We start from the raw sequence: 19,366 nt of genomic DNA on the forward strand, positions 1-19,366 counted from the left end.
GAAGAGGCGGGGCTGCGGCTTCTCAAATCTACCTGCTTCCCCTTTCCTGGCTCTCAGACCTGGGCCGACAGGCGTTGGACAAAGGGGCCCAACCCATCTGCTCCCACCATCCCAGAGGTCCCTCTCGGGACCCCTAATTTTCTCATGAAAGCTTGAGATGGTCCCGGGTCCGAGGCCCTTTCTCCAGCTGCATCCCCCCATATGTGCCCATGGAAAAGAAGAGCAGACAGAGGTTGGTTAGATTTTGCTTTTTAATTCATCATATCCAGCAGAGTAACCAGTGGGCTGCCCGATCCTTCACAGGAAGGGGCCCCCTAAGACAGCGTGGGAAGCACCCACTTTGGGATCTGAGATCTCTAGACTCAGAGCCCACCAAAGTGGTTTGAGTGCAGGGCCCACACCCCCAGCCAGGCTTGGTTAGGTTGTATCTGTGGCCACAGGGACTCCCGTCTAGGATGGTTAGCAGTCTGAGGTTCCCCTGGCTGTTGGGAGCAGTTAGGAGATTAGGAGAGGCTGCACCATACCCGCAGAAGGGGTTGGGGCTATTAAGCAGGTTCCCCCAAGTCAGTCCCGGGTATTAGATTGGTCGGGGCTAAGGGTTGGGGGGGCACTCTGGCTTTGGGGACTCGAGTAAGAGGTTGGGCAACTGCTCAGCACCCCCAGAGAAGAGTGCAAGTTAGAGGGGGTCAGGGCTGCCCTGAAGGAGGTTCTGATCAGGGTGGGGGACACACACAGCCACACAGCTGTCACTGCGGCTTCTCCCCATCCTTGGCGGCAGGTGGGGAGTTCTTGGGGGAGGCTGTGGAAGTGGGGTTGGGGCTCGCCACTGACTCCGATTGAGAGTCGATGCGTGCGTGCTCCTTCCGAACAAGATCTTCCAGCTCCTTCTGCAGGGAGCAGAGACAGAGGTCAGAGGTCACCATAGCTCAGGCATAACTCTGGGGTAGATTTGGGGGAGGCGTTCCAGACATCTCACCTTCCATCCAAGGAGATCAGCAAGGGCCAGGCAGCCCTGGTCACAGTCCCCCAGCCAGGCCACGTCCCTGTGGCAGGAGTTGGAGGAGTCAGCACCCGACTTATCCCAGACCATCCCAGCCCCCACTTCTGTGCCATGGGAAGGTGCAACCTCACCTGTAAGCCTTCTTGGAGTCAAAGTCCATGCCGCCTCCCAGGCCCATCATCATCCCCAAGAATGGGTCCGTCTGTGGGGTGAGGAGAGGGCAGGATCCGAGGACTCAGGGTGCAGATCCAAAGCAGTGGCCTGGCTGCCCTGAACCTCACCTGAACCTCTTGTTGGCCTGGGGCACCCCTTGTGGGTGCCTGCACAGAGCCATGCCCATGTGTCTCTCCCTCCCAAGTGAGTCCTGCGGGGCAGGGAGGTTAGCTGGACAAAAATTGGGGTGAAGGGGGACCTCTGAGTGTGCATTTATGCACACGTGTGTATGCCATGTTTGGGTGTGCTGTGCCACATGTTTTATGTATGTTCGTGTATATGGATGGCCGGTACACATGGCATTTACATGCCTGTGCATACATGTAAATTTCCTGCATGACAGGAGAAGGGGTGCAGGCGAAGCCACTTACCTGGCCGGTCTTCTCCTTGTTGATGAGCAGGCGTGGGGTGGAGAGGGGAGCCCTGGGGAAGGTGCAGCTGTGAGGCCCAGCCCCACCCCAGGGCCCCGCCCCTGCCCCCCACCCACCTACTTGCTGATGAGGGAGGCGAAGGGCTGCACCTGCAGGGAGGTGCCCATGACCAGGAGCAGGTCCACTTTCTGGAAGTCCTGCAAGGGAGAGAGGGAGGGAGTGGCGGTGAGGCCCGGGGAGCAGGGGGGCGAGGGGGTACGTTGGGGACACTCACCGACTGCATGCAGGAGAAGAATCGTGATGGCAGGCTCTCACCGAAGAAGATGATGTCTGTGGCACAGGACAGACACACGGACAGAGAGACGATGGGCCGGGTGGGGAGGAGGGCGAGGGGAGAGCAGGGGAGAGCAGGGCCGGGGTGGGGAGGACACTGTTCCTCTAACACTGTCCTCAGATCTGGGGTGAAGCTGTAGGCATGGGAAAGGGGGTTCCCACTTCCCACCTCCCAGCTGTCCCTTGCCCCTGCTCACCAGGCTTCACTAGGCTCTGACACTTGTCACACTTGGGGGTCACCTCGGAGAAGATCTTCTCTGGGGAAGCAGATGGTGAGGAAAGTGAAGGACCCCCCTCTGCCCTCCACACACCCTCACCATTCCTGGGAACCCTGTTTGCCCCAATCAGAAAGAGTCTCTCTTCTTGGTGGGGTGGGGTTGGGTTTTGGGGCCACACCTGGTGGTGCTGAGAAAACCAGGCCAAGTGGGGAACAAATCTGGGCCTCCACATGCAAAGCGTGAGACCGTTCCTTTGGCTTATTACTCAGTCTCTTTGAGAGCCCCATCCACCCCCTAAATTCTAGGGGAGACACCAGCATATGTTTACACTGCTAGAGGGCAGACAGCAGCTTCTATTTCACCCCTGGGGGGGGGTCTATACAGACTGGGTCTTTTTTATCTCAGAGGGAGTGGGAAGGACCTGGGCCCCCACCACAAGTTCCCAAGATTCGGTATCAACCCCCACAAACCCCCCCTTTTTGGGAGGTTTGGTTTTTGGGCCACACCCGGTGATGCTCAGGGGTTATGCCTGGCTATTTGCTCAGAAATCACTTCTGGCTTGGGGGACCCATATGGAACGCCAGGGGATCTAACCAAGATCCTTCCTAGGTCAGCCTTGTGCAAGCCCTACAGCTTCGTCACTGCTCCGGCCCCACCCACAACCCCTTAAGATAACTGTGTCCTCCATGGCTTATTCATCAAGGCAGCTGAAAGCTGGAGACACACCACCCCAGCATTCCCGCCTCCCGTTCTGACAGAGAGCCCCCTCTCTGCACCCCACACTCCCCCGAAACGCTCTGTCTGCTGGCTGAGGGACTGTCATGGAGCAGGCACAATGGCACAATGTCCCTGATGCGACCCCCGCAGCTGCTGTCTGGGCCAACAGCTGTTCCTCTCCCTGGACACGGGGGCTTTGTGCCATGGACATAAAGAGCTGCGGAATAGGGGGGCTCCCAGGGAGAAGTCGGTACCTGTCAGCTGCCACAATGGGGCCCAGAACAGGCTCTCTCTGCAGCCCCCAGAATGGAGTCTGGCTGGCTTGGGGGTTTCTGAGGACACTGCCCCACCCCGGCAGGCCCTGTGAGGACTGAGTCCTGCCTGCTGGGTCAAGGGATTCCCCAGTCTTCCTGCCTGGTGCAGGCACAAGCTGGCATCTTAGTCTTTAGGGCCTGAATCCGCCCCAAGATCATCAGTCCTATGAGAGTCAAAGCTACGAGGAGCTGAGGGGTGGCAAGATGGGGGTGGGGGTGGGCTGTACATTTTTGTTTCAAGCAGTAAAAAATAAAAAATAAAAATCCAGGACCAGAGGGGTGGTGCAGAGCGGTAAGGCGTCTGCCTTGCCAACGATAGCCTAGAACAGACCTCTGTTTGATCCCTCGGCATCCCATATGGTCCCCCAAGCCAGGAGCGATTTCTGAGCTCATGGCCAGGAGTAACCCCTAAGTGTGGCCCCCCCAAAAACAAAAAAAAAAATCCCATTAAAAAAGTCACCCGAAGGGGCCAGAGCGATAGCACAGCATGTAAGGCATTTGTCTTACATGTGACCGACCCAGTTTTGATTCCTGGCATCCCATATGGTCCCCTGAGCCTGCCAGGAGTAATTTTTGTTTTGTTTTGTTTTGTTTTTGGTTTTTGGGCCACACCCAGTGATGCTCAGGAGTTACTCCTGGCTATGCGCTCAGAAGTTGCTCCTGGCTTGGGGGACCATATGGGACGCCGGGGGATCGAACCGAGGTCCATCCTAGGCTAGCGCAGGCAAGGCAGGCACCTTACCTCTAGCGCCACCGCCCAGCCCCAGGAGTAATCCCTGAGCACATAGCCAGGAGTAATCCCTGAGCAGCGCTGGTGTGGCCAAAAAAAAAAAAAAAACAACTCTAAAAATTTGGGCCTGGAGGTAACACTGGCACATTTCAGGGTGCAGCAGCTCTACATGCAGAAGTGGGAGAGGTCCGCTTTTCGTAAAGGTCTAGAACAATTCTGCTCTTCTCAGGATGGAGTGTGCTGCCTCCGAGCCAGGGTGAAGTCAGAACACCCATAACCAGGACTGAGTGACTTGGGAGCTGATGGCAGAGGCCGGGAACACCTGGGGCTGACACATGGGGGGTTGTATTTGGTTGCATCTGCCATGAAACCCCAAAGCCACCTCAAATCTTCAGAAGAGTTTATCATTATCTACCCAAAAGAGGACAGTGGAGACAGCTCAGAGGGCCAGAGCATGCTGGAGCCTTGAGTTCTATCCCCAGTACCAAGCGTGAGTCAGGCGTGGGGTGATCCCCAAGGCAAAACAAAGCAGGAAGGAGGTGCAGCCTCGGATTGGGAGAGGAACCCCAATGAACTGTGGTGTAGATAGTGGGGGATGGCCCAGTGGGGGGCTGCAGGGCCTCACCTTTCATCCAGCTCAGGGGATACTCCTGCTGGCACTGTGGGCTGACGCAGTGGGACGTGTGGAAAGTGCCGTGGGCTTCCACCAGGTCCTCGGGCTCCAGCCCTGCCACGCGCTCCAGGGTGTCGATGTTCTGCAAGGAAGGGTTGGCAAGGTCTGGTGTGCAGATCTTGGGACAGATGGGCACCAAGAGGAAGGCGGGAGGATGGATCGAGTGTGCTAAGACTCAGGGATAGGGCTAGGAGGAAGGGCAGGCTGGGGACACAGGCTGTCAATTTCTCCTGTCCTGGGAAAGACTTGTTTCGTTTTTTGTGTGTGTGTTTGTTTGTTTGTTTTATTTTTGGGCCACACTCAGCGGTGCTCAGGGGTTACTCCTAGCTCTGCTCTCAGAAATCACTCCTGGCAGGCTTGGAGGACCATATGGGATGCTGAGGATCAACCCAGGTCGGCCGCATGCAAGACAAATACCCTACCCGCTTTGCTATTTATTATATAGCTCCAGCCTTATGCATATTATCTGCTGCACCATCTCTCCAGTCCTTTCTTTGATTTGGGAACCAGACTTGGTAGCCAGAGCTACCTCTTCAACCTTTTCAGATTTTTAGTTTGTTTGTTTTGCTTTGGTTTTTTGTTTGTTTTTGGGCCACACCCAGCAGCACTCAGGGGTTACTCCTGGCTTTGCCCTCAGAAGTCACTCCTGGCAGGCTTAGAGGACCATATGGGATGCTGGGGATTGAACCTGGGTTTGTCCCAGGTTAGACACATGCCTTGCCACTGTGCTATCACTTTGCCCCCCCCCAACCTCTTTATTAGTTCATTTATTTGTGTTTGGTTTGGGGCCATGCCTGGTGATGTACTGTCTTTCCTGACCCAACACAATGTCTTGAAATGGAAAGTGAGCCTCTTGGGCCCCAGAGATAGTGCCATGGTTCCCAGCATCAGGCTTACTCCTGGCTTTGTACTCAGGGACTGCTCCCGGCTAGCAGGGCTCTGGGGACCATTTGGGATACCAGGAATCGAACCAGGGTTGGCCACATACAAATTGAATGCCCTCCCCACTGTCCTATCTATCATTCAGGCCCGTCTCCAGCATCTTTAGAGAGAAGAACTGCCACCAGACAGGAAGGAGATACACCCCCAGATACTGGAATGAAATGATTGCTCTCAGACAACAACAGGCTGTGGAAGAATAGTTGTATGAATCTGGGTGCTTGCTGGTCAAGGGGCAGAGAGGCCTTTAAAGGTGAGAGCAGAGGGCAGCAACCATGTCCCTCAGGAGAAGACTATGGCCCAGCAACTTCTCTGTTGAAGACCCAGAAGAAGGTTGAGGCCATCTGGGAACAGGCCCAGAAGCATCTCTCGACCCCTAACCCCTCAGGGAAGCAAGAAGCAGGCCAGGGGAGGCCTGAGCCAAGGCTACACCATGGCCCTGGGTTCCAGAGGAGCCTCAGCGGTGCCTCCTCAGAGACCTCTGCGATGAGGTTGGAGAGAGAACACAGCGAGGAGGGCCTTTGCCTTGTACAGGGCCAACCTGACTTTGACCATATGTATCCCATATGGTCCCCCAAGCCTGCCAAGAGCAATTTCTGAGCATAGAGCCAGGAGTAACCCCTGAGCGCTACGGGATGTGACCCAAAACCAAAAATAAAATAAAATAATGTTTGGGTGCCAGAGTAATAATATGCCAATTGACAATATAATTATTTTCCCTTTGTGTGTGTGTGTGTGTGGGGGGAGGACCACACCTCACAGTTTTCAGGGCTTACTCCTGGCTCCCGTGCTCAGGGATCACTCTTGGCAGAGTTCTTGGGGCCTTATGGGGTGTCTAGGATTGAGCCTGGGTTGGCCTTGTGCATGCTCTCATCCACTGTACTATCTTTCCTGACCCAACACAATGTTTTGGGTTTTTTTTTTGGTTTTTGGGTCACACCCGGCGTTGCTCAGGGGTTACTCCTGGCTGTCTGCTCAGAAATAGCTCCTGGCAGGCACGGGGGACCATATGGGACACCGGGATTCGAACCAACCACCTTTTGGTCCTGGATTGGCTGCTTGCAAGGCAAATGCTGCTGTGCTATCTCTCCAGTCCCAACACAATGTTTTGAAATGGAAAGTGAGCCTCCTGGGCCCCAGAGATTGTGTCATGGTTCCCAGCACCATGGTTTGAGCTCCTCTGGGTGCAGCCCTGAGTCTCGGAGTGATCTGGGTGTCTTCAGCATGAAGGGGTTCAGGCCACACTGCATCCTCAGGCTCTTGCACTAAACCATGAATCTGGTTGGCTGAGATTCACCAGTGGGGTTCTTCAGGCCTCCTGAGCACTACTGGGGAGCCCCTCCCCAGACTTGTGAGCTGAGGTTTAAAACTGTAGAAGTTGCTAGCCAGAGAGATAACACAGAGAGTAAGGCACTTACTTGGCATGCAGCTCACTCTCCAGCACCACATTCCCCTAGGAATGATTCCAGGGGTGATTCCTGAGCTCAGAGTCAGGAGTTAAGTCCTAATGTCACCAAACAACTGCAGGGGCCCGGAGAGATAGCTCAGCGGCGTTTGCCTTGCAAGCAGCCGATCCAGGACCAAAGGTGGTTGGTTCGAATCCCGGTGTCCCATATGGTCCCCCGTGCCTGCCAGGAGCTATTTCTGAGCAGACAGCCAGGAGTAACCCCTGAGCACCGCCGGGTGTGGCCCAAAAACCAAAAAAAAAAAAAAAAAACCAAAAAAAAAACAACTGCAGAAATTTCTCTTTGTTTTAGGGCCACTCTGGGAGATCCTCAGGGGGTTACTCCTGGCTTTGCACTCAGGAATTATTCCTGGCAGTGCTCTAGGGACCATAAGGGATACATATGGTCAAACCCAGGTTGGCCCCGTACCATCAAATAAATCATCGCCCTTCTGCATGCAAAGTAAATACCCTACCTCCATGTTATCTCTCGAGCCCCCCAAACTTTATTTATTTATTTATTTGTTTGTTTTGGTTTTTCAGCCACACATAGCAATGCTCAGGGCTTTGTGTGAAATAAAAGTCCACAGGTTGTGAGACTGCCCTAGGGACCTATTTCTAAACCTCACGCAGCCAGGTCAGGAGGACCAGGGTAGCAGAGAAGAAATAATATCAAGCCAGTCAAGAAAGATGCTTAAGGCCTCTGAGCTATCCCCACCCAGTGCCTGGCGAGGGGTGTCTAAATAGCAGGAGCAAACACAGCAGGGATAGCTCTGCCTTGCAAACAGATGACCCAGGTTCAATCCTCGGTACCCCATATGGTCCCCTGACCCTTCCTGAAGTGATTCCTGAGTGCAGAGCCAGGAGTAACCCTTGAGCAATGCCAGGTGTGAGCCAAAAAACAACAACAACAACAAAAGAAAAACAAAAGATTTGCTCTTGAGACCTGAATGGTAGAGTGCTTGCCTTGTATATGGCTGAATTATCTGATCCCCATATGGTCCCCCAAGTCCCACCAGGAATAATCCCTGAGTACAGAACCAGGAGTAATTCCTGAACTCTGCCCACAAAAAAGGTGAAAAAAATGTTCTACTCTCATTTCTTTCAAACTTGCTGCCCTTGGGGCCAGAGCAATAGCTCAGTGGTAGAACATTTGCCTTGAATGCTGTAGACCTGGGTTCGATTCCCAGCATTTCATATGGTCCTTGGAGCCATACAGGAGTGATTTCTGAGTATAGAGCTAGGAATAACCCCTCAGCAGTGCCGGGTGTGGCCCCCCCCCAAAAAACCCAAAACAATAAACCAAACTTGTTGCCCTGTTTTCTGGAACCCAGGTGTGCGCGTCTTTGTGAGTTATGAGGCCCTTTGAAGCTGGAGGGAAGCTCTTCTGAGCCAGGACTAGCGTCCCCACAGAACCTGCCTACAGCTGCTCATCAGGGCACCTGCACTCGGCTCTAAAAAGAGCTTTCAGCACCTTCAGCATCTCTATGCCAGCGTCTTCTGAGCCAGGCTGAGAGGCCCCCTGCACCCAGCCTGTTCTTTGCTGGTTTTTATTTTTTGTTTGTTTGTTTTTGGGCCATACCTGGTGGCACTCAGGGGTTACTCCTGGCTCTGCACTCAGAAATCACTCTTGGCTTGGGGAACCATATAGGACACCGGGGTATCGAACCACAGTCCATCCTAGGTTAGCATGTGCAAGGCAAATGCCCTACCTCTTGTGCCATGCTCTGGCCCCTTGTTTTTGTTTTTGTTGCACACTCAGTGGAAACAGAACTTGACATATGGGATGGTGCCAGGGACTGCACTTCCGGCCATGACTGCCTAAGAGGTGCCCGACCAACTCAGCCAGCCAGAAGCCTGTTATTATGCTCAGAAATTATTCTTGGCAGGCTTGGGGGACCATATGGGATTCTGGGGATCAAACCCATGTCGACCCCAGGCAAGGCAAATGCCCTACCTGCTGTGCTTATGGCTCCTGCCCCCCACCCCCGTTTTTTGTTGTTGTTGTTGTTGTTGTTGTTTTGGGCCATGCCCAGTGGGACTCCTGGCTCTGTGTTCAGAAATTGCTCAGGCCAGGCTCAGGGGACCATATGGGATGCTGGGGATCAAACCCAAATCTGTTCCAGGTTGGCCGCATGCAAAGCAAATGCCTTACCCAAAGTACTATGGCTCTGGCCCCTGTTTTTTCTTTTTGGCCACATCTAGCAGAGCTTGCTCAGGGATTGAAATGAGATTGGATGCATGCAAGACTTAACCCCTGTACCATCTCTCTAGCAGCCAGATATTCCCTGCCACACGGTTCTCAGTGGAATTATTGCCATCTGCCTTGTGTACAGGAACCCATCCCCGCTCCACCCCCACAGTGCTCCTGCTCCTTCTTAACTGTGCTCTCTGCATCTCACCAGCTGCCTTTCCCCCTCCAGGAAGGCAGGGATGTCTGCTTGCTTTGTGCCAGGCAGCAGGGCCTGGCACAGACTAACACTTGGGACAGACGCAAGCAGACATTCGGGGGCGGCCAGCAGGGCTGCAGGGAGGAGAGCGCGAGATCCTATACAAGTGCCGTTTGTGTGGGGCCTGGGTTACACACGTGAGCCCGGCCTCTCTGGGAAGACAGGGCGACTTATCTGGGGCTCCCCCAGACAGACCCTCCCCGGGACAGGCCAAGGAGACCCTCCTCCCCCTGGCGTCAGCACCCGATACTGCAGGCTGCAGTTGCAGTTGCAGAAAGTAATTAGGAGGGCATCAACTTCTTTCTACTAATGAGTGGCTGATAACTGGGGATCTTGGGGGTGTCCGAGGCATGATTCTATCGCTGCTATAGCCTGTCATGTCATTTCAATACGTATTCATGAAAGTATATGGGGAGAAGCAGGAGAGTGGCCTCAAGTCTCACCATGCAAAGGGCAGAGCCTGGGAGGTGCCTTTGCACTAAGACAGGAGCCACTGACATTCCCCCATCACAGATTGGTCTAGAAATCAAGTCAGAATTAAAAGGCATCCCTCAGATGTGGGGACCCTTCTTAGTACACAGGGAGGAGTTTGCCATGAGCCTCTGGGCGGGTAAATAGAGGCAGTGATGGGGGTGGACTTCGCTGTCACAGGATGGGCAGCACTGAGCAATGTGGTCGCCTGGTCCAGCCCAGCTGCACCCCTCCACTTGTCCTCACATGTCCTCCAGTCCCCCTGTCCCCACTCACCTGTCCCCCATGACCCCCTACCTGTGTATAGCAGCGCAACAGCAGCCCCTTCTCCTTCAGCAGGCGAATGAAGTAGTGACAGATAGTTGGCTGTGGGGCACAATCGGGTCAGAGTCAATATAGGGAAACATCCAGGGGCTGTGCTAGAAACGCCCCCCTCCACTTTATCCTTCAGCCATTGCCTAGTGAACATAAGTCCAGCACAAGCCCATTTCACAGATAAGGACACGGATGCTGGGGAGTTGAAATTAGTGGAATGTTTACTCTGCTCTATGGCTGGGAGTGGACAGGAGTTGGGGTTTCAGGCTCCAATGTCTGGGCTCTCACTCCAAAACAATCCTGGTAAGTGACTATGATCCACTTTATTTTAGAGGAGGAAAACAGAGACCCCAGGACAGAAGGGACTTGAAGCAGGAGCCACACTTAAGGACAGGGGGGGCCCTTGAGTCATCCATTTGCCATCTCACTTTTACTTGGGGAGGGTTTACTCCTGGATCTGTGCTCAGAAATCTTTCCTAGTGAACTCCATATGCGATGAGGAGACCATCTGTGATGCCAGGGATCAAATCTGGGTCTTCCATGTGCAAGGCAAATGACCTCTTCACTGTGTTATCATATCACCCCAGCCCCTACTTCTGACATTTGTCTGAAGGTCCAAGAGGAGGAACCCTTTCCTAGGGGCTACCTCCTTCTACCCCCTATCACTGAGACACACACACACACACACACACACACACACACACAGAAAGAGAGAGAGCACTCACCTTGAACTGCCCAGGATAGAGCTCCTTGGCAAGGGCGAAGAAGGGCTCAGGATGTTTCTGTGGGTGAGAACACGAGGACATATTGGCACTTGATGCCACCTGCCTCCCGCTCCATGCCCGCAGACAGACCCTCCCCACCGACACCCACCTTGAAGAAGCCAATCTCAAAGATGGCCTCAGGGTAGGGCAGCTGGTACTTCTGCAGGTTGGCGTAGAGCCCAGTGGTCGGAGAGCGGAAGTCGGGGATGCCAGAGGCTGGGAGGGCAGATCACGGGGTATCCATGGGGGCTGGCCCTACTATACCACATGGGCCCCTTCCTCTGGTGGGACCCACTCTCAGTTTCTCCCTCCAGGGGGTACTCAGGGGCAGCAGTGGAGCACTTACATGTGGAGATTCCGGCTCCCACCATACAGATGACACTGCGACCTGGGGAGGAGTGGGCATGTCACGTGATGCAGGCCGTGTAGGGGGGCACACCCCCTTCCAGGGGATCTTGGACCCACCCCAACCCCCCACTATTGTACCAGCTTCCCAGAGGCAACAATGTTCCTGCTGCTTCCATGAACCAGATGGAGAAACTGAGGCTCAGAAAGAGGAAAGGGGGTTGTTTCAGTGCCACCAGATGGCAGGGCTAGCATGGAACAAAGAGCCCAGTGTTTGAACTGAAGCCCACAGAGAAAGGCCTCTACTCATCGGATCTAGTCACAACCAGCCTGAGAACAGTTTTGTGGGTTTTCCCATTGTGAAAAAGTAGGGAGTGGGGTCCCCTAGACACAGGGATGCCAATTGTTAAAAACCAAGTCTTGTAACCAGAGTTTGATCCTGGGTATCTCATATGGTCCCCCATAGAGCCTGCCAGGAATGATTTCTGAGTGCAGGGACAGAAGTAACCACTGAGCACTGCTAGGTATGGCCCAGAAACAAAACAAAACAAAACAAATAAATAAACAAAAACAAGTCTTGGGGCTGGAGCCATAGTATAGCAGGGAGGGCACCTGCCTTATACACAACCAACACGGGTTTGATTGCCTGTATCCCATCATAGTCTCCTGAGCTGGTCAGGAGTGATTCCTGAGTAGAATCAGGAGTCAGCCCTGCTAGGTATGGCCCCAAAACAAAGACAAAAAAACCCAAGTTCAGTAACTGGCATTGCCACAGCCTTGTACACAGCTGATCTAGTGTTCAATCCTGGCACCTCCTGTGATACCCTGCCTGGGTCCTGAGAACAGAACTAGAAACAAGTCTTGTGGGGAAGTTGGAATGGTAACAGAGTAGGGAGGGGGTTTGCCTTGCATGCGGTCAGTCTGAGTTCAATCCCTGGGACCCCATATGGGTCCCTCGAGTTCCTTAAGGAATGATTTCTCAGCAGACAGGGCTTGGACTCATCCTTGAGCACCATAGATCTGAGCAAAAAACCTGAAACCAAACAAGTAAAAAACCCCAAATCTTTTGGACATATCTGGAATGACCCTCTACGTCTGGCGGATCGACAGTTCCTCCTTCGGAGGAAACTCCCCCATGCCCACCCTGAGCCAAGGCGGCTAAATTCAAGTAAACACAAGTTTCCCAAGAGCCTGATGGTTTCCAGGGGGACCACAACAGTGCTGGCTACTCTCAGCCCACGCCCCATAAATAGGGATAGGGGAAGTCCTCTGACCCTGGCTCTCTTGCTCCATAGCACTGGGGTCTCAGCCAGTTCAGGGGACCCCTCTGGGATTTACCAGCCACCTCTACTAGCCCTGCCAGAGTCCACTTAGTCCTGCTCCCGTGGCCCCTGTAGTTGTGGTGATTCTTGGAGCTGGCAGTTCATATACCCATGGGGCCGGAGTGATAGCACAGCGGTAGGGCATTTGTCTTGCACGTGGCCAACCTGGGACGGACCCAGGTTCGATCCCCAGCATCCTGTATGGTCCCGCAAGCCTGCCAGGAGTAATTTATGAGCACAGAGCCAGGAGTAACCTCTGAACACCACTGGTGTGGTCCAAAAAGAAAAAAGAAAAAAAGAAAATAAAATAGAGAAGCATCACATCCCTGGCCCTGCAGCCTTCATAGGGGAATGATGGATGGGGCAGGGTCTTCTAGGGTGTGGGTGGACCCAACCCACACCTATCCCGGGTGTGGAAATAGCCCTGTGGTCTCCTCAGTGGCGGTGGGAATGACCCATGTGTCAGGCCTTCAGAGCCCGGGGTTGAGGGGGGGTTCCGTTTAAGTAAACTAAACATGGCACCTTTATGGCCAGGCCTCTGGGGAGGGACTGTATGATCTGGACTCAGGGGTCTGGGGTCCTTTCTGACTCTGCCTCTTGCTAGCTGTATCTCACAGTCACCCAGAGCCTCAGTTTCCTTCTCTGTCCAGCTCTCACTGGGATTAAGTGACCATGAGCCACTCAAGCAATATGGGGAGGAACAGGTGGGGGTGGAAGTGGGGGGGTGGGCGATGCCTTAGTGTGCAGGCTTTGCATGCCTGAGGCCCTGGATTTAATTCCAAGCACCATCAAAACTAATAATAATAAAGATCATGGGGCTGGAGCAATAAATAGCACAGCACATCGTGATAGCACAGTGGTAGGGCTTTTGCCTTCTACACAGCCAACCCAGGATGAACTGGGTTCCATCCCTGGCATCCCATATAGTCCCCCAAGCCTGTCAGGAGTGATTTTTGAGCGAAGAGCCAGAAGTAAGCCCTGAACGCTGCCAGGTGTGGCCTAAAAATCCAACCAAAGGGCCCGGAGAGATAGCACAGCGGTGTTTGCCTTGCAAGCAGCCAATCCAGGACCAAAGGTGGTTGGTTCGAATCCCGGTGTCCCATATGGTCCCCCGTGCCTGCCAGGAGCTATTTCTGAGCAGACAGCCAGGAGGAACCTCTGAGCACCGCCGGGTGTGGCCCAAAAACCAAAAAAAAAAAAAAAAAAAAAACCAACCAAAAATAAGATCAAATAAGAGGACACCTGGAAAGGTCTCTACCCATACTGAAGGCTGCATTATTAGCCCTCAGAGGTGCTTCTCCATGATCAGGTACAGGAAAACAGAGGGAGCCAATGCCAAAAGCTCCACAGGTCCAGTGTGGCTGGCCAGGAACCAGGCCCAGGGACTGGGAGCAATTGGAGACCAGGGAAACCAGAGAAGATCTTATCACGTTGTTCAAAACCCTCAAAGGGGTGATTGTTGCAGCTGGGACTAAAGGGGGCTGGATTCTCCGACTGGGGAGTGAACTTGGATTCAAAGCCCACCCCCTACAATCCTCCCACAGCGCCAGCCACAGAGCCCAGAACAGCTGTGACTATCACCTCCCTTTTGGAGCTAGTTTCTAATTCTGTCCTGTGTTCTGGCCATCAGGCCAGGCCTGGGGAGATGTGACCTGGGGGGATGTGACCTGCATAGGCACAGGACAATGACCCACACAGCCAGCTAAGAGTTTCCTGGGCAGGGAAAAGCCTGAGGACAGTGAGGCTGGGAACCTGCACTGGGAGTTGCTTTCACCCTGATTCCAGTTGGGCAGAACCCCAGCGATTGTAGATTTTCTTGGACCACAACTCAGGGTGCTCAGGGAACCATTGTCTGGGGCTCTAGCATGCAGAACCTATGCTTAAGCCCTTTGACTCCTCTCCCAAGCCTTGGTTTCAGATTTCTGACAGTGTGAGGGAGACAGAATGGCTTGCTCCCTGCAAGCAGGCTTTAAAAGCCTTGAGGTACATCCATGTTCATGGGCCAGGCCCCTGCCTGTGGGGTGTCTAGTAAAGAAAGGTCCCCATGAGGGTCAAAGCAATAGCATAATGGACAGGGCATTTTTCTTGCATGCAGTCAACCTGGGTTGGATCCCTGACATCCACATGGTTCCCTGAGCCTGCCAGGAGTGATTTTTGAGCACAGAACCAGGAGTAACCCCTGAGCACATCCAGGTGTGGCCCCCAAACCCAATCAACCAATCAATCAATCAATCAATCAAGTTTCATTCAAACTTGCCACCCTTAGGGCTGGAGCAATAGCACAGTGGTAGGGTATTTGCCTTGCATTTGGCTAATCTAGGGCAGACCAGGGTTCGATTCTGGGCATTTCATATGGTCCCTGGAGCTGCCAGGAGTGATTTCTGAGCACAGAGCCAGGAGTAATCCCAGAGCACCACTGGGTGTGGCCTCAAAACAAACAAACAAAAAAAAATCAGAAAGGTTCCCATGAGAAGGCATGTGAGTTTGAGGGAGGACGGCAAGTTGGGGGGGGGGGTACTTACAGCGCTCGCTCTGCATGTAGCGGGACACCCCCTCCAGGGTGAGCTCATCTAGCAGACGCTCTTTCTTGGATCCCAGGCCCAGAGTCTGGGTGAAGAGACTCCGCAGGAAATCCACTAGCCAGAGGAGAAGGCAGTGAGGTATGGCCGGGGAGCCCTGCCTCCCCTCAGTCCAGAATCCCAAGACCGGCCCAGTCAGGGACCTCGAGGTGCTGACACACCAGGTCACCCCCAACCAGCCCTATCCTCATGCCTCCCAACCTGCACCCAGAAATGAGACTCACTTTCGGCTTCTCCACCTGTAGCTCCTTCCTCAGAGTCAGAATCGGAGTCCTGGAAGGAGTGGGGTGGGGTGGCGTGGCCAGGCCCAAGAAGGGGGAATTAGGGGTGGGCGTGCCACCAGGGTTGGGGGGGAAGGCCCTGGCTGGGGAAGGCTCTGGGCATAAGCTCTGTGCCAAGGCTGAGGGCTTCTGTTGCAGACAGAGCCGGGGGAGCTGACGAATAAGAGGGGTGCATGCCTGTGAGGTGCTCCAAAAGCACACAGGCTGTGGAATTATGGTGTGTATAGGGGACCGTGGGGGGTATCTCACCTTGCACTATCACCACCCTATTCACTCCTGGGACTGGAATAATGGCAACGCCACCCACCTGGGGTGTCTCCTACACACACTGCTTCCATCTGGCAGACTCCCACCTTTCCTATCCTTCTCTATCTCTTTATCCACTCAGCCAGGTTCCCCATCTGCTCTGGGAGCTCTGTCCTGGGCACCCCCTCCCCTGGGTTGCCTGACTCTGCCATATCCCTGCCAGTCCTGGAGGAGGCCACCTGTCCTCCGATCTAAGCTCCCATGATAAGCTGACACCTCCCTTCAGGTGACACCCCAGATACCTCACCCCGACAGCCCAAGCCTGCCAGACACCTCCCTCTCCAGCTTCCTGTTGCTCCCCAAGCTGGTCTGACCAGTCCTTTCCACTCCTCACCCTCCAAGGGGGTGACAAGGCTAGACAGACGGCCCCCTCAAATCCCCTCAAAGGCCCTTCTTGGTTGCCCTGATTTCCACGATAGCGCTGAGCATCCACACGGGATGGTCCAGAGCCCAGATCTGGGTCTGGCTTCCGGCTGGTGCTCCCAAGCCCTGAATAAATAAAACCTGGGGAGGGGGCTCCCCACAAAGGGTAGTTGGGCCCAACTCACTCTCCTGCTTCTAGCACCCCATTTTTCCCCCTCACTCACTCTCAGGTTCCAAGCCCTCTGAACCTGAACTCCCTGCCTTCCCAAGACATCCCACAGTTTTTATTGCTTCTTCAGCTGCCAGACACTAATGCAAGTACTTTGCCCACTGGCCTGAGAATGCCCTCTGCCACCCAATCAGCCCCCACCGTCATTAACAGTGACATGGTTATTCCCCTGGAGTTTTTCTCTGAACAGAAAGTGCATTCTTGGGCTTCGGGGATGGCGCAGTGGGAGCTAGAGCACCTGCTTGTCATGCAAGAGGCCTAGGTTCAACCCCAGCCACCACACGGTACCCAGAACACCACGGGCAGGGCTCCAGAGTACAGTGGGTAAGTTGCTTGCCTTGCATGTGACTGACGATGCCCTGTACCCCATATGGTCTGTCCCCAGAGCCCTACCAGGAGTGTTCAGGCTCTGAACACAGAGCCACACAGAAGTAAGCCCACAGCATGCTTGGTGTGGTCCCCAAACCATTAATAATAAATAAATAAATAAATAAATAAATAAATAAATAAAAATCACTCTTTGTTCAGAAGGTCACCCGATGGTGCCCAGGCATTTCTCACAGCCATTTAAAATGGCTCCCCCTTCCCAGCAGCCGGGGGAAGGGGCAAGAAGAGGGTTCCCCAGGTTCAGTGGACAGTCTGCTGCTGCCCACATATGTACAGGCTCTATATCCCATGACGGCGCCACAATCAACAGCATGGGCCACACCAGGTAGAACTCAGGGTTACTCCTGGCAGTCTCAGAGGACCATGTGCAGGGCAAATGCCCTTCCTGCTGTGCTATCACTCCAGCCCAGTACCGTTAACTCTTGTTCCCTGACTCTGGTCAGCCCAGCTGGACAGAAGTTCCGACGCCCCCTGCCCATGTCAGGCAGGTGCCTTCTCTTCAGTCCCTGCACTGCCCCACCCCAGAAGCTTCCCTGAACCTGGTGTACATGTACAGAAAGGCTCTGGGGTTGGGGCTGGAGTGGTGGCGCAAGCAGTAAAGCATCTTCCTTGCACGCGCTAACCTAGGACAGACTGCAGTTTGATCCCCCGGCATCCCATATTGTCTCCCAAGCCAGGAGCAATTTCTGAGCGCATAGCTAGGAATAACCCCTGAGCATCACTGGGTATGGCCCCAAAACAAAAACAAAAACAAAGGCTCTGGGGTTCTGTCATAGCAAATGGGTGCAAACAGGGCAAAAGGGAAGTTAGAGGGGCTAGCAGGACCTTCAGACCACATCGAACAACTTTTCTCTCCCCAGAGCCTCCAGAAGGGATTTCAAACCTTTCCTGCTTCTCTGGCCAGGAATGGAGGCCAAGTTCTTGACCTCCTCTACCTCAGTTTCCTCATCTGTGAACTGACCCAGGCCTCCACTTAAGAGCAAGGTGAACACAAAGCTGCAGGATGTGTTCTCAGACACTAGCCCTGAAGGTGACAGTTGGCTCCCCAACTTGACCATTGAGTCCAAAACTATCACATGTATCTCTACTCACCCTTCCCTGTTCAGGCCTTTTTTCTCCAAGGCAGCTCCTAACTCTAGCCCTAAAATTCCAAGTCAAATCTCCCCTCACTTGCTACAGAGCATCAGCAGTTCAGAGAGCACACCAATTCCCTCCAAATATGGGCCTGATAGGCCCCTTTCCTAAACCCCACTCCCCATTCAACAAACTGACACCAAACTTTCTGTCACTGGTGTCACCAATGGGGGGAGAGCCCTGAATTTGGGATCAAATCAAACACTTGCCACTTCCGGGCCCAGCACAAAGGAGGTCCCAAAGGGATTGGGGGACTAGAGGAATGAGGAAAGAGAAAGGGCAGTCCGGGGTCCCCCAGGCCACACACCCCATCTGTAACAGTCCCCACAACCACTGTTCCCTGGAGGCTGACCCAGAGCATGGTGCTCAGGGGGCTCGGGCAGTGAGCCAAGAGCCCCACGGATCTGTGTCCCCTCTGTCACCTCCCCCCATGGAGGTGTGCAAACAAATCCAACTCTCTCCTTCCCTCCACCCTTGCCCCTTCTCACCTGAGCCTCTGGCACCTTCCCTGCCTGGGTCTCCACAGGGTCAGAGGCTGGGGGAGCAGACGTGGTTATAGTGGGGGGGGGGAATGGTTAAGGGAGAACTGTGACCTGCAACTCAATGGGGCAAGGGACCAAGAATATCTTCTCACTTATTTATTTGGGGGTGACAAAGCAGGGGAGGGGGAAAGGCGGAGATTAATGGAGTGATGATGAGGGTGGGAAGAGAGTGGGTGAGCCGGGAGGGGAAAGGGGGGAAGATGAGATGTTAGAAAGTGGAGAACTGGATGCAGAATGTGCATGGAGGGTTAAGTTTAAGGCACAAAAGTTTCCCACAGAGGAGAGGAGAGAAACCAGCTGGAGGTGGGCTTGGATTTTCAGGTGGATGGCAAAGTTTTAGATGAGGTGCAGGCACTAGAGGGAAGACATTGGAGGGGACACCCGGGAGTTCCACTAGCATTCCACAGTCCCCCACCCCAACCCCAAGCACCCTTGAGAACTGCGATCGCGGCAGCCTAAGTCCTCAGCAAGCCAAGTGCAAGAAACACGCGATCGTGAGCAACTCGGGGAACCTGGGCAGCGAACCCGTCAATTCTCGCGATCCAGAAACCCACTAACTTAATCAAATGGATCACTAAGCAATGGCCCCGAACCCCATTCCTTTCCCTTCCCCCGCCCAGCCTCGACACAGCCGGGATCTCCTATCCGACCTCGGGCCCCGGGGCCTGCAGCCTTCAGCCAGGCCCCGGCGCGGCCCGATCCTCCCTCCCACCGGTGCTCCCGACTCACGGTCCGGTTCGGCCATGGGTACGGGGCGGGGACCCTCGGAGCTGTCACCGACTGCTCTGTCACGTGACAGCACCGGAAACGGGAGGAGCCGACGGAGGGACAAAAACTACATTTCCCAGCAGCCATCGCGCGTGCACGCAAGTTCTTGGTAATTGACTAGAGCGCGCCCCTCGCAGGGGAAGAAACACGCGCTGGTG

At 54.2% G+C, this 19,366-nt stretch overlaps 1 protein-coding gene across 5 annotated transcripts; it reads right to left on the reverse strand.

Moving 5' to 3' along the window:
• Positions 1 to 233: 233 nt before the first annotated feature.
• SIRT2 (sirtuin 2) lies at positions 234 to 19,234 on the reverse strand. 5 transcript variants are annotated; one of them, XM_049786623.1, is made up of 16 exons: positions 19,170 to 19,234; positions 18,387 to 18,433; positions 15,423 to 15,471; positions 15,142 to 15,255; positions 11,299 to 11,340; positions 11,062 to 11,168; positions 10,914 to 10,970; positions 10,171 to 10,239; positions 4,522 to 4,651; positions 2,115 to 2,174; positions 1,859 to 1,914; positions 1,705 to 1,781; positions 1,585 to 1,636; positions 1,132 to 1,202; positions 977 to 1,043; positions 234 to 887 (listed from the first exon to the last, which is right to left on the reverse strand). In XM_049786623.1, exons 1-16 carry the CDS (start codon positions 19,183 to 19,185, stop codon positions 747 to 749), a joined length of 1,155 nt encoding a protein of 384 aa, XP_049642580.1. In that variant the 5' UTR covers positions 19,186 to 19,234; the 3' UTR covers positions 234 to 746. The 5 variants fall into 5 exon arrangements, with proteins under 5 accessions (XP_049642580.1, XP_049642584.1, XP_049642581.1 ...); XM_049786627.1 differs by lacking the exon at positions 18,387 to 18,433; XM_049786624.1 differs by lacking the exons at positions 18,387 to 18,433; positions 19,170 to 19,234 and adding an exon at positions 18,966 to 19,001.
• Between the last annotated feature and the right edge of the window lie 132 nt (positions 19,235 to 19,366).

This window comes from Suncus etruscus, chromosome 14 (assembly GCF_024139225.1).
Source record: "Suncus etruscus isolate mSunEtr1 chromosome 14, mSunEtr1.pri.cur, whole genome shotgun sequence".
Lineage (NCBI taxonomy): Eukaryota > Metazoa > Chordata > Mammalia > Eulipotyphla > Soricidae > Suncus > Suncus etruscus.

Excerpts from the sequence above, each read along its gene's own strand:
- SIRT2 (XM_049786623.1), bottom strand. Across the intron at positions 15,256-15,422 it reads TACAGGTGGAGAAGCCGAAA|TGGATTTCCTGCGGAGTCTC; the intron begins GTGAGTCTCATT and ends TCCTCTGGCTAG. Across the intron at positions 1,782-1,858 it reads TCTTCTCCTGCATGCAGTCG|GACTTCCAGAAAGTGGACCT; the intron begins GTGAGTGTCCCC and ends TCTCCCTTGCAG.